The 14,377-nt window shown below is 36.4% G+C and overlaps 1 protein-coding gene across 1 annotated transcript in view; it reads left to right on the top strand.

Annotated features, from left to right (window-relative positions):
* The window catches only part of SMC6 (structural maintenance of chromosomes 6), a 32,958-nt gene extending 19,093 nt beyond the window's left edge, over positions 1 to 13,865 (top strand). Inside the window, exons 17-26 of the mRNA XM_086461599.1 lie at positions 1,036 to 1,171; positions 2,030 to 2,110; positions 4,100 to 4,270; positions 5,984 to 6,121; positions 6,872 to 7,017; positions 7,657 to 7,782; positions 9,591 to 9,696; positions 10,707 to 10,859; positions 12,065 to 12,162; positions 13,463 to 13,865. Of these exons, the coding sequence (XP_086317725.1) occupies positions 1,036 to 1,171; positions 2,030 to 2,110; positions 4,100 to 4,270; positions 5,984 to 6,121; positions 6,872 to 7,017; positions 7,657 to 7,782; positions 9,591 to 9,696; positions 10,707 to 10,859; positions 12,065 to 12,162; positions 13,463 to 13,571 (1,264 nt within the window). The 3' untranslated portion in view covers positions 13,572 to 13,865. The remainder of the gene's footprint in view (positions 1 to 1,035; positions 1,172 to 2,029; positions 2,111 to 4,099; positions 4,271 to 5,983; positions 6,122 to 6,871; positions 7,018 to 7,656; positions 7,783 to 9,590; positions 9,697 to 10,706; positions 10,860 to 12,064; positions 12,163 to 13,462) is intronic.
* The last annotated feature ends 512 nt before the right edge of the window (positions 13,866 to 14,377 follow it).

Here is a 14,377-nt window from a genome sequence, read left to right as displayed (position 1 = left end):
TAATAGCGGGTAGTGTAGACTGACTTGAATATTCAAAAATTTATTTCTGTAAACTCAGAAGTTTTAAATCTGTCAGTGAACTGTGCTTCGTTCATGTCAGTACATAATGAACTTCACTCAAAGACCATCTTAACTTCCAAAGTGTTACAGGCATTTCATTACCGATATGGCTGTGGGGGAATGATGTAGGCCAGTTAAAAAGTAAAAATGTCTTCCTACCTCCCCCCTCTCCACCCCCTTCAGAACTTAGACTAAAGCAATTACACATTTTTCTGGAATAGTATGTGCCATTTATTAAATGCTGATTCCGGGGTCAGACTTAATCAATCTTTTTGTGCATCTGTAACAAAAGTTGGGTTAAACACTTGTATTAAGATTATTTTTGTTTTTACTGTATATTAGTAAAGCTTCCCTTTCTTTTGCAGTGGTGAGACTATCAAAAGTTTTGCCATCTGTAAATAGTAATTAAAATAGCTTTGTTTTGCATTTGAAATAGTTTTACCACAAACCGAAAGAATTAATTATGGAAATCTCTGGACATGACCTCCTTTGTAGAAGGAAAATTATGAGAATATATACATTTTCTTTCACATCTCTGTTAATGCATTTTCTCTCTGACTGGAAGTGTTTTGTCCTACTCAGAGTATTTTCTCTTGAGTTTTCTCTCAAGATACAGTAGTATTTTTAGAAGTAACACTACTGTTTAGTTAAAACATTTGGCATGTTTGCTAAAATTGCTAACAGAGGCTGCAGATAATTCAAATTACATGACTGGTTTATCCAGTAAGCATTGAACTAGGACCATCAAGCAGCTATCTGCTGGTTATTAACTACAAGTTCTGTTCTTCAGTGTTTCTGTATTGATTGTTTTACCCATCCAGTGCATAACACACTGAAGATTTTTTTTTTGGGGGGGGGGGGGAGGAGTGCATTTTTACACTTTGTCAGGCATTTAATTTTTATTTGTGTATTTCTGTGTGTGTGTGATAAATGTGTAATAATATTTAATATCTCAATATTGCTTTGTTTCTAAAGTCACTTGAAGAAGGAAATTGAAAACAAAATGGCACAGTTGACAGCATTTCAGCAACGTTTATATTCCACTGAAAATGAGATTAGGCAGAATGAAGGTCATCTTCGTGATCATCGGCAACACCAAAAAGCACTACAGGTAAAAATAGGTACAGTGTTAGTTTTTAGAAACTGGTCAGTGTTTCCCTATTTCATCTTGATTTCTGCAATATGTTTTGAGTGGATGATAGTTTGTAATGTTTATCCTTACTTTTGTTGTATGCTTTCATCATTTAGGACAGAATGATAGAGGTCACATTAATCCTAGCATACCGTGTTGTTTCTGTGTGGTTATCTTTTTTTGTTTGGGTTTTTCTTTTTTACCTTCTTGTGCTGAATCTCACAAATTTCTACTGCTTTTTTTGGCACAAATAGGAAATTGTTGCAATATCTGATGCAAATTTCTTTTCCCTACTTCCCCCTCCTTTATTTCTGTTGAGCCTTGCCTCTTCATTCCCAGAATCTGGTTTCTCTTGAAGCTTTTCATTTATATTCTTAACCCATGCTAATATGCCGAATATTTCACCTTTAAGTTTTCTTAATTTTAATTTCTTTATACACCATTTTACAAGTACTAGTCTTCTTTCTTTGTTCTCCAGTACACCTAGGTAGGACATGTATTTGTGGTGGCCAATGATGTTACGGTTAGGCAGTATAAGATAATATGTACTATATAAGGTTATATTTAGTAAATTACAAATAAGAACCAGCAAAAAACCTGAGACATGGAGTCAAATTAAAGATAAATATTTGAAGGAAAAATAAAATTGGTTTATGTGACTTTCAGAACAAGTTACGTCTTACAAAAATGGATTACGTAGGTAAGGGGGAAGAGTTCTGTCTTTTGTAGGCACTAATGAAACTAAATACCAAATGTCTTGCTTTCTGTGTTGACTTAAATGAAGAAAAGTGAACTCTTCTCTTGAGCTAAGAATACTTCTTTTCTTTTTCTTTTCAGATAAAAATGAGAACAACAAACGCAGAAATAGCAGATCTTGAAAATATCGAAGAACACCAGCCAGTGGACATCCGTACATTAGTAAGAATAGATTATCATTGTGTCTAATAAGGCTATGAAATAATGTCTTTTAATGTTGGTGGTGTTTTGAAATAAGCAAATACTGTAGGTTTTCAACTAGTGTACAAGTTGGATAAACAGTGAAGAATGTAATACTTTACAGAATGTCTACAATTATGGCAATGGCATGATTTTATTTATTTTTGGTGAGCTTTTGTTTGGTTCTTTTTTCTTTCCTTTTTTTTTTTTTCCCCTTTCTCCCCTTTCCCCTGCTTTTCCCCTCTTTTTTCTTTTTTTTACTTTTTTCCTTTCCTCCTTTTTTTTTTTTCCCCCTTTCCTCATGTCTTCTTTTTTTTTTTTTTTTTCCTTTCCTCCTTTCTTCTTTTTCAAACCAATAGCAGTGCAGGTTTATGGAAGGCAAGGCAAGGTGGTGTTTTAAAGGGATGTTCCATGCCTCTTCTTTGCTCATTCCAGACCTCCAGTGCTGTAAAACGCTGGTTAGGGACAAGCAGCGCTGTAGGTTTGGAGGTCAGAAGTGGCATGACCAAAGCATAAGTAAAGGCCACTCTGGAGCATAATTAATGTCACAGCACTGCCCCTCTGCCCTGAACCCAGTTTCTTGCTTGGCTGTGGCTTCACCATGCAGAACTTTTAAAGTTCACATATTGCCGTAGGGAAGGTTCATGGTTGTATGATGGGTCCTTTGAAGTTCTTATTCTTGTCCATGTGTTCTTGGAATGTGCACATAGTAGTTAAGAACAGAAAAAAAAAAGTTTGATAACCCGTTGTGATTCGTACGTTGGTGGCCGTGAATTTCAACTGTTAGTCTGTAATAAGCTAATGTATAGATGGCCCAGATTTAAATTCTGAGAATTGTGCTGATTGATGTTAATAATAATCCTGATTACAGCTGTTTCAGTTAAATTCCATGCCAGTTTTCCCAATATCTAATCTGGGATCAACAAGAACTTAAGTTGCCCAGAATTTTTTTTCTGGTCGCTTCTGGTGTAGGCACACACTCACGCTTTTTCAGTAGGCTGGCTTTCAGTGTGTGCGTGTGCGCGTAAGTAAACATTTCAGACTGGGCTCAAAAAGGAAGGGATCACTACACTTTCTGTAAGCTCTTGTAGGGTTTCTCTTTTGCAGATAATCTAGTTCTGTTGATTTAAAAAAAAAAAAATCTTAGTCCTTTTGTTGAGAGAGGAAAGTGGTCTATTACCTTTAAAAATTACCGGACACTTGCTTTTCCAAAACCAACGTTTTTACCGTTGCCTTCTGATAATGACCTTATGCAACTGATAGTTTTAGATATTTGCTTTTCCTTATTCCTTCTTGGATTTTTGTTGTTTTTCTGTTTTCCGCACTTTCTGACCACTATTATGGATTAATTGCTGTTCTTTCACTTTGTATTTCTTTTTCATTGCTATCTTGATTTCATAATTGTTCATTCATGAAAGAATCTTAGCAATACAAAGTTTCATTTACATATTTTTCCCAGGTTTTGGAATATTTGTCTTTTTGAATCAGAAAATATGTATGATGATAATTTCTTTAGGAATGGCATAAGTTTCTGGGGAACAGTGACAGTCCACTTCTCCTGTATTTCTTTGTATACTGGATGTATATACTCTCACAGATCCAGCAGGAAGTACCTTGTTCTTTTAAAAAGTTACTGTAGTAAAACATTAACATGGCTAAGTCTTCACAAAATCCTAGCCCCTTTAGTCTTTTCACCACAGCTCCGAAATAAAGTCCCCTTAATTTTCAGTCAGATAATTAGGAAATTCCATTTTTTATTTTGCAGTTTGCTTTAGAGGTCTTCTACAAGATCCATCAGTCTCTTCTGGGCTTTAGTGACAACTGCATTGAGCTGCTGATATTCTTATTAGAGTTATAGAGTATTTCATGTAATGTTGTACCCTGATATTGATAATAAAATAAAAATCTCATACAGCAATTTTCAAATTTACGTTTCCATTTATTAGTCCTAATTTTAGTATGTTTTGACAGGAAGATGAAGCTGAAGAAAATAAGGGTAAGATGGAATCTGTAAAAAAAGACATGAAGCAACAAAGCAGAAAAATGGAAGAACTGAAAAGTATTCTGCAGGTAGCTGAAAAAAAATTTGAAGAAATAAAAGAAAAAATTCATCAAGTAGAAGAAGTTGCTGGTCCAATTAAGGTAGGAATAATTTCATACTGTATTTCTAATTCATTCCCTTTGTGTGGCAAGGGGAGTGAGGTTAAAAGGAGGCAGGAGAAAAGAGTATGCTCCTTCCTGGTACAATTAAGGTCTACCTATGAAAATAGAAATAGAGCATTCCAACTAGAGCATGTCAAGAAATAAGCTTGGCAATACTTTGAAGATGATACTGTTAAGTGTAGGTGCTGTAGTGTCTTACGTTTAAAGAGAGTTTGTTTCCAGGTGTTTTTAGTCATGGACTGAAAAGGAAGGAAAAACAGTTTCCTTGACTTTCTTTTTTTAGTGCATCACATTTGTTGTTTTGGCTTATTTGTTTGTTTCTGCGAAGGCCTGGCTGAGTGCTCGTAACTGTTCAGTTTTCAAAGTAACGTTTGAAGTTCTGTATGAAATGGTGGTCGTTCCATAAAGTTGCATAATTGCAGAAGGTACCAGTGCATAGGTTTAATTATTCAAGACTACAGAAGACACCTGGAAATCGCAGAGATGTAGCAACACTTAAGATAAATAGCACAGTGGTGACATGCAAAATTTGATATTAGCAAATGGAAGGCAATCTCATGTTGCCAAGAAGAATTAATGGCTTGAAAATGGAGAGCAGAAATAAGTGTGCAGCGTGTTTACAGAATTGTAAACGTGTAGAAGGATGGAATGAGGAGAAACTTAAAGATCACTATGGAAGTCTCTTATATTTGTATATTGCTATGTGATCACCCCAAATTAAAAAAGCAAGAGCAAACAAGAGGAAGGAAACAGGTATGGAAAACAGCTGAAAAATATGTTTTTCCAAATCTAATATGGAAATTCTGAAAATATGTTCTATTTAAAAAGGAGAACCGTGTAAGGAAAGAGAATAGATTTATTCGGAGTAGTAGAACATCATTGCTTGTTATTAACAGTACTAAGGCAACAGAGGAAAGGATTTTAGATCAGATGTACTGCTATGTGTTCTACAGTTGTTTAATGAACTGTTGATATATAGCAAGTTGTGGCTTTAAGACAGGATTAGAAAAAGGTAAGAGCATCCGTTACTGTTGGTGATGGTTGGTTTTCTTGCTTATTAGTTTGGTTTTGTGGTTTTGGGCTGGTTTTTTTGTTTGGTTTGGAGTTGGTTTTTATTTTTGGTTTTCAAGATAAGCCATCTAGTTGACAGGGATGAGGAAGAAAATTGTCTTCTAATTTGTGTCATTGTTTATACTTCTTTACTTCTCTGGAAAGATACGATATCACTTCTACTGTATCAACACTCACGTAGTGTAGAAGTTGCTATAGTCTATGTCATATTGTAGGTTTAGCAGGACACTGAGTTTTCACACAGAAATGCAGTTCTGGCTAATGTCACGCAGGTGTCAGAAGTTCTGGCTAGAATATAGTGTAAAAAATAAATGTAGTTACTTGGAAGCTTAGGAGAAAGGATGCCTTTTTTTTTTTTTTTCCAAAGATTAAGACATGCCCTCAAGATGTGATTCCTAAAAATGTTACAAGCATTTTTGATGTCCTTAGCAGAATAGAGTATAGACTTTCTGATAAGTTGCTGTTAAAACTCCTGGACTTCAGAAGGAGTAGTCTTACTGAAAACAAAATAAATTCGACAGTGTTAAAACCAACATAATTATCTGTGATAAGTCAGTAAACATTAGAGGCATGCTTAGGAATCTACCCCAAACAGCTCACATCTTGATTTACTCCAAACAGGATGAATTAAACCAAGCTGACTCAGAACTGGAAAACAGAAAACATCGTTTGCAGCGCTATGAAGACAGACAGAAAGAACGCTTGGCTTGCGTAATAAAACAGAAAGAAATACTAGCTGCCAAAGAAAAAGAATTAGAGGTAAGTATGTTTTGGTTTTTCTTCATTGAAGTCAGATGGTCATGATCCTTCTAATATTTAATAGTAAATCATTCCATTTGTACAACATACAGAGCATATTAATACTCAGCTGCACTGTGTATTCTTTCAGCTATGTCTTCAGCTGACTAAAGCAAGTAAAAGTAATTTTTTTGTAAGCGAATCAAGGCCTCTTTTTCTCTGGCAGAGCACCATTTCTGTCTTGACAGATAAGTTAAGGGTTATCTGTCTAGGACTATTTCTTCTGTATTTTGTGATGAAAAGATTAAAATGACTTAACCTTAAAATTTGTGGTTTATGTTAAATTGAATAATACTGTTTTGGTTGCTAGGTTTTTCCCTTGTACAGACCTAATGATTGATCTTCTGAGGACTTATCTAATCAAGATTTATTAACTAACTCTGAAATCACATCCTCAAAGATATTCGGAAGACTTTCCTATTTAAATATCTTGAATTTGGTTCCTTATTTATCTCTATTAGCTAAATAACTGTGAACATATTAAAGTTCTCGGAATCAGTTTTTCGCACTGAAATAACTACCTGCCTATAAAAGTTGTTAGCAAAATTTTTAATGATAATGTTTGCTGTGATAAGTACATAAAGAATGATATGAAAACATTGTTCTTGCTTGGGGACCTTGTTTTTCCATAACACAAAATATTTGTTGTGAAGACTAAACAGATTTTTTTTTAAAATACAACAATTAATTGAGTTTCAAACATTACTTTAGGAAAAAACGGCCCAAGCTAGGCAAATCTGCTCAGAGCGCATAGAGGTCAGCAGAACTGTTAAGAGCCTTGATGCAGAAATGAATCGCTTGAGAGCGAGCATAAATTCAGAAAATCATCGCCACGGAAACAGAGAAGAAATAGTCCAGTAAGTCATCTTTAATGTCTAAAGTAGTTTGGGTAAGATGGAAAAGAGAGGGGAAAGAAGCATTTTCTTATTGACTCACGACGCATTTGTATGTGTTTTTAGCACTTAAACCATGCGCAAAGGTACACGTACAAACAGGCTGTGCCGATTGCTCAGTCAGGCAGTACTGAACTACCCTTCAGTAACTTCAGACAGTGTCTGTACTGTGTATATGAAGCTGCCAAGAACGAGGTACCTTCTTAGAGTTCAGAAGTATCCCAGTTATGACTACGTGGTGCGAACATAGCTCCCCGCTGTTCTGTAATGAGCGTTAAGCATACTTCTAGTTTGAATACCTAATGCAGAAGTTAATTACTTCAGGTTTTGACTGCAGTGTATTTCAAGGAGTTGCTCACCTCGGATATTCTTGAGCATGGTGTAAGAGGTTCCTTTCAAAAGAATTAAAAATAGAAGTAAAACTTAATTTTTGACCACTTTTAATTTGTGAACAGGGTCTTGCTTGAGTCATCAAATGCTTTTAGCATTAGACAGTTTTTATTTGAATGTTTTGATTGTCCAGTTGATTTTTCAGCCTTTCCAACGACAGCTTGGTTTTAATGTAATGCATGTTGATCCTAGATTTTCTGTTAATTAAAACAGGCAATTTCATGATGCAAAGGAAAAATATGAGGATGCAAACAGTACAGTGAAGCATTTAAAGAAATTTATTGAGCTGCTGGAAGAAATAATGACACAGAGGTTCAAAATGTACTGGCAATTTTTAAGGTGAGTTAATTTTACTGTAAATCTCAGGTTTCAGATAAACTAACATGTAGATGTAGGTATGTGCCTGTATTCCAGGGTGAAAATTATAGAGCAGACCTGTGGGAGTGAGATCTCTTTAAGGCAGTATTCACAGCAATCTTTCTAACCTAATCTTGCTCCCAGATCCAATACTATAGTGCCTGGCAATTTAGAGAGTAGGGCTTGTTCAGCCTAGAAAAGAGAAGGCTCCAGGGAGACCTTCTAGCGGCCTTCCAGCACCTGAAGGGGGCCTGCAAGAAGGCTGGGGAGGGACTTTTTACAGGGGCCTGCAGTGATAGAACGAGGGGTAACAGTTGGAAGCTGGGAGAGGGCAGGTTTAGACTAGATACAAGGAAGAAGTTCTTCACCCTGAGGGTGATGACACACTGGAACAGGTTGCCTAAGGAAGTTGTGGCTGCCCTATCCCTGGCAGTGTTCAAGGCCAGGTTGGATGGAGCCTTGAGGAACCTGGTCTAGTGGGAGGTGTCCCTGCCATGGCAGGGGCGTTGAAACCAGATAGTCTTTGAGGTCCCTTCCAACCCAAACCATTCTGTGATTTTAGGATTTTATGATCAGTGGAGGCTGTATTTTGCTTCCCACCAAGAAGTCAGCTATGCTGACCTAATCCGAAGCAGTTCTGTTTCAGTGCTGGTTTTGGTCCGTAAAATATCAGCAACGTACTAGCATTGAAGTCATCTGGGCTGTCACTCATTGTCATTAAGTATGATTAGTGGTGCTGTGCTCACATACTTTCATTGTAGGACAAACTCTTTTTCTCTGCCCTGTGCTGAAGAAATTTCAAGATCTTTATTCACATTCTGCAGTTTGACAGCTGCTTCTCTCAGGGAGTGTCTGTACTGGGAGTGCACCCCTTCTTTCTGGCTTGAATCCCTTAGTATCCTGTACCAGTGAGGGTTTTGTGGTGGCCTCCCTTCAAAAGGACCGATGGTCTGCTTTCCAGTGCAGTCCTTTGATCATTTATCATTCCCTTCAGCAGAAATTGAGGGATATCTGTGTTGGCTCTGCTTTTTTTACTTTTTGATGTGGGCTTTGGAGAGGGTGCCAGTATGATCCTGACTAACAGCAATGATCAGGAGAATCCCACCCTTTGCAGGTGGAAGTATACAAATAGTAGTGGGTAACATTTACCTGCAGAATCTGATGCTTGCCTTATGGTGCCCATATATGTCAAACTGAATCTTTTCCCTAGTGCCCAGATACGAGTATAAATCCCACTTTCAGATGTGTTGAAGAATGATAGATCTTTCTTGAAGGAACTGTGATCTACTGTCTGTTGGGGAATTGTATGCTAGAACTAGGGGGGGAGGGGGAGAAACTAATACTCAATGCTGTTTACTTCCCAGAGTCTTGCAGAGTCCATTTAAATTCTTTACTGTCCTTACAGTGCAGTTCTAAAGCATGGGAAAGAAGTGGAATGTGGTAATTTTCTGTTGGAAGTTGTGGAAGAATGGTGTAGAAAGCTTCCAATATATTGAAAGAGACTTCTAGAAAATACAAAGCCTCTACCTCTGGATTTCTTACCTTAATCTGTGTCAGTGATTCTCTCCAACGTGTCCAGTTCCCAGCGTAATTGATTTGGGAAAATGTTATTAATGGAGCAGGGCTTAATATATAAGATTATATAAAAAGAGGAATGACAAAGGAAACAAATTCCTTTATATCTTTTATATGAGATTATGATGTGGAACTGTTGATAAAAATCTGTTGTATTTGAAAACTTACTGACCTTAATGAATGTGTGTTTGTTTGTTTGATTGAACTGAATCAAGGCACCTTTCTTTACGATGCAAACTCTACTTTGACCATTTATTACGTATTCGAGCTTGCTCTGGAAAAATACTTTTTGATCACAAGAATGAGACACTTTCAATAACAGTAAGTTATTTTACATTACTTCAATTATCATAATATGTAATGAATTTTTTTTAATATCAGCTGCTAGAATACTTGTGTGATTGTATAATGGCTCTTGTTGTTATTTAAACAGCTTTTAATGGCTGAAAGCTTCAGTGTTACGTATTTTCTGTGTATCCTTTAACATACCTCCCAAAACGTTTTAGTCATGGGGGTATTTACTTTTCTTCCTGTGGGAGATTTCAGTTTTAGGAATTGAGGGGGGAAAAATGTGTAGTGACAACATAAATATGTGTTGACACAGTCCTAATTAAACAGGTGGAGGATATGTATCTGAAGAATTTTATCAGACTACTTTTTGGTTTTTATAGTTGATGTTTCATGTTTTTGTCAAGGAAGGTAAATTGAAAAAAGAAAATGCCCCTCCACCTCCCCCCCCCCCCCCCCCCCACTCCAAAATAATTCTTATTTTCCTGCTTAGCTTTTTAGAGGCAATGTAACTAACAGGGCAGGAAAATGCTTAAGTTTAATCCTAGAGGAGGAGTGCCACAAGGTGTCATCACAATCCATGGAACCAAAGGACTGCTCACAGTTTCATGTATTCCGTTAAAAGAAACTGCTCCTCCTTTAAACTCCTGCTGTAAATCAATCGCCTGCTTTTCTGTTGTAGCTGGTAACCGTTGGATTTTACCAGAATATAACTACACTGGTGTGCTTTTACTAGACATTGTTTAATAGTTATTAAAAATAGAGAAGTGAATAAGAAAACACTGGCAGAGTTGTTCAGTCTGTTCAATGTATGTTACTCTGATGGAGAATGTTGCAGTGATCCTAGAAACGTGGTATGAAATGGAGCCCTCCCGTTCCAGAATGTCAGTGAAGTGTGTAAAGATGTTCTCAGGTGATCTCTGGCTGTCCATGTGTAATGTGTTTGCTGTTAAAATTACGATTCTGTTAGTAAGTCTCCATCTTAAAAATGGAGAAGGTTTTAAAAAAAGGTTTAAAAATTGCTTTAATATTTTTATTTCAAGGTTCGTCCTCGAGAGGAAGACAAAGCTGCCCTTAATGACGTGAGATCCTTATCAGGGGGTGAACGTTCCTTCTCAACAGTTTGTTTCATTCTTTCTCTGTGGTCCATTACTGAATCTCCTTTCAGATGCTTGGATGAATTTGATGTCTACATGGTATAGTTTCAACTTAAACTACAGTTGCCATTCTGATTTGTATAAATTACTGAAATAGTTGGGCTCTTATTTGTATTTGGTTAGATTTTAAGACACTATTGGTAACTGTAAATAATAAATAAAAAACCCCAAACCAAACCCCAAATCCCCCAAAACAAAACTTGTTAGGGATCTTGTGCACTTTGCTGGCTTTTGAAGCTTATTGTTTCTGAAGTTGGTACCCAGAGCTGTGAGCATCTCTGTTACTTTACATGCTTAAAACTTAGAGGGGAAAAAAAGATAATATACTTTGTATATAAAGAATTTCAAAAAGGAGAGTACGGGTCTAAGGTGCTGAGCAGTCATTTTTCAGCTGACATCCAAAGCTTAGGTCCTCTTTTACAAGTTAGTTGAACAGAAGTTTATCCATCTGTCCTGAAAAGGTGGATACTCAGAATTGTAGGCCCTGCAGAGGACTTCACTGTCATCTGTTCCATAAATAATTCCACACAATTTGTCTTGCACTGCTGCCCGGTAAGTGCAACCTTACTGTCTCCACGTTCTGCAGTTACTTTTGGTGTAATGCTGGGGCCCCACCACAAGAGGACTCCATCAGCGTATTGGCGAGGGAGATACCGAGGTTCACGTGTAACGGTGTGTAGGAGCAGAGCTTTTGTCAGCCCCTCCTCATAATAGCTTCCCGTTACATACCTCTTTCAGTAAGCCTAATGCGTAAGGTTGTGTTTAAAGTAGTAATAATAATAATAATACTCCTAATAAAAACAAGCTACATAATATCTTAAGTTTCAGGCAGCCCTTAAATCCTTTCAGGTAATTTTGAGGCAGGATTTTATAGGAAAGGTTATTCTACTAAAATACAGTTCGTCTCAGCATACCAATAAGGTAGGAAGTACTACGTGTACATCAAAGCTGATGGAAAAGCATTGTGAGTAGGAGTGTGTGATTGTTCTGGCAGCAGCTTTCTATTTTCTGTATATACTCAAAAGTAGAGTTTAAGAATTTCCCAGACTATAATTTGTAGCTTTTAGAATTTAACTGTAATGTTTCTCCAGCTTAGTTTTTATTGGACTTTTCTTTAGCTAAGCTTTACTGCATATGAATTAATTCTGGTAGATTTTTCTGTTAAGAAATTTTGTAATGAATTTATTCTTAAGCATTTTTCCTGATTTGTGCAATAATAGGCCTGATAAATCTTTTGTCTTTAGGACATGGTTAACAGAAGAATTGCAATGGATATGATTCTTAAAGTGGTTGACTCTCAGCATCATCGACAGTTCATTTTGCTCACCCCGCAAAGCATGAGGTAATGCTGTTGTGTTACATTTCCCGGTACAGGAATTACAAGGAAGTTCTGTTGCAAGGGGTATAACTTGAAAAAAGTAAATACGAGGAGAAGGAAATTTTGTTGTTTGTAGCAGTAGAACATCAACAATTAAGCAGTTCATTGCTGAGGGTTCTGGGAGTTTAGTAGGTTTTTCACTCTTCCTTACATAATGTCTCTTAATATGATAGTTCAGTGGGACTTGAGTCAGTTTATCCTAGGTAGAACAGCTTTTTGAAACATTTTATTGTGTAAGGTAAGCTGCTGGTAGCTTTTAGCCCTTTCCCCTCCCTCTCCCCTCAGAAAATTAATGGAAGACTTTGCATTTTTCCTGTTAATACTACAGTACTTTCAAGTTGTTTATAATTTGACTTGAATTTTTTTTTAATATCACTGATCTAGAAAATTATAATTTTCTCCTTGTTTTCTTTTGATCTAGTAGCCCAAAATTCTTTAAAAACCTCCATGTAAGTCCCTGGTAAAGCCACACCCAGTTTAAGGGGACAGTCACTGTCTAACCTCATGCAGCCAGCTCTCCTGTTAACCAAATGTAATCGATGAAGCTTGCAGAGGATAATGAAGCAGTCTTCAAAATGAAGTTGATTTAATTGTCTTCCCTTACTAAGAATCTATAAAAAGTATAATAATGGTATTCTGTTGTTGTTTAAGTGGAAATGCTTTGTGGGGAATTCCTGAAACTATTCAATAAACATATAGGAATTTTGTGTATGTTTAAAGGTTTAGTATTTCAAGTGCCGCTTGGTTTTGTTATATTTTGTTACATTTTGCACGTTCAGCAAACAATTAATTTAACAAAAGTACAGAGGCATCTTCAGAGGAAATACATTGAGGGTGATCTGTGGAGAGGCCTGTGTAAATGTCTGGTTAGTGACTTGGCTCATTCTTAGTATGATGTGAGTGATTATACATGTCTAAAGTCTGTGCCACTCCAGGATCTGGAAGGCAAATATGAACCGTATTCGATCATTATTTCATTTGGAGATTCTCTTAAAAGTACCTTTTCTATAATTAAGGTAGTGTAGTTAATAGAAATTACATGATTGAAATCAGTCATTGTCTTTACCTCAAGCTTCTACTGAAGGCTGGCTCCAGTACCAGTTCAGTGAAGCCAGAACTTCACCCCATGTTACCGTTCTTTAAAACTGTCAAAGAAAAAAGGTGGCGTTGTTTAAAGGAAAACATGTAATGGAAAGAATCAAGTGGAAATACTAAAATTCGTGGAGAAGGAACACTGTTTAAATGACGTGTACTTTATTTTTAGTTTTCTGCCTACAAGTTCCCGTATTCGAATCCTCCGAATGCAAGACCCTGAAAGAGGCCAAAAAGCATTGAATTTCAAAAATAGGAATGACAAGGAGGAGGATGAATAAGCATCTCTGCGTTTGAATACGGCGTACTATTGGGGATAAATCTGTAATGATGTGTGTAAAGTGAGTGCTTCCTGATGCTGCATAAGAGGATCTCTTGTTAGATTCAGGAAAATAAGAGGTTCCTGTATAATTTTTTTTTTAAATTTTTATCAACTATGTATGTGTACAGACCAAGAATAAGCACAGTTTTGATGATGAGAAAATCCTGAATGTTCAGTTGATATTTTAACCACCAACTACTAGAATTTTTTATCATTTTTTCTGTTTTTTCTTCTGAAAAAGGTGAAATATATTTTGTATAATTATGGAGTAATATTTTAATAAACAGTGAGAACTGGTACTTGTGATAATGTCTTAGTGTCTCTCCACACTTAAAATTAGCATTCAGTTAAAACCTGTTCATTTCTTCCTAGTCCTGATTTGTTTCTCAAGCACGTGCTAAGTAATACGTGGAGGAAAATTAAAATATGTGTTTCATTTCTTTTCCAGTGGAACCACAGCAGCTGAACATGAGAAACCATTAGTACTTACAATGTACACTTTTCTAATTAGAGAAGTGAAAAATTTATTTGCAGTATGTTCTCTGGGCAGGAAGAAATTGCTTTTATTTATTCCTAAAGAGTTTATAGGGAAGAGTTTGACTTTCTTTGGACATGAGCTTACAAAACCCAGCAAACTCTGCCTTTATGCACTTCGATTCTTAAGTCCAATAAACTTAAGTTCTGTCATAGCCTGAGTTTGCAGGTACAGACTAAGTCTGTAGATACTCACTATATTGTAACAAGCTAAAGTGACAGAAGTCCTTC

Source organism: Leptosomus discolor, chromosome 2 (assembly GCF_034619465.1).
Source record: "Leptosomus discolor isolate bLepDis1 chromosome 2, bLepDis1.hap2, whole genome shotgun sequence".
NCBI classification, from domain to species: Eukaryota; Metazoa; Chordata; class Aves; order Leptosomiformes; family Leptosomidae; genus Leptosomus; species Leptosomus discolor.
This window is presented reverse-complemented; position numbering and strand designations above follow the sequence as displayed.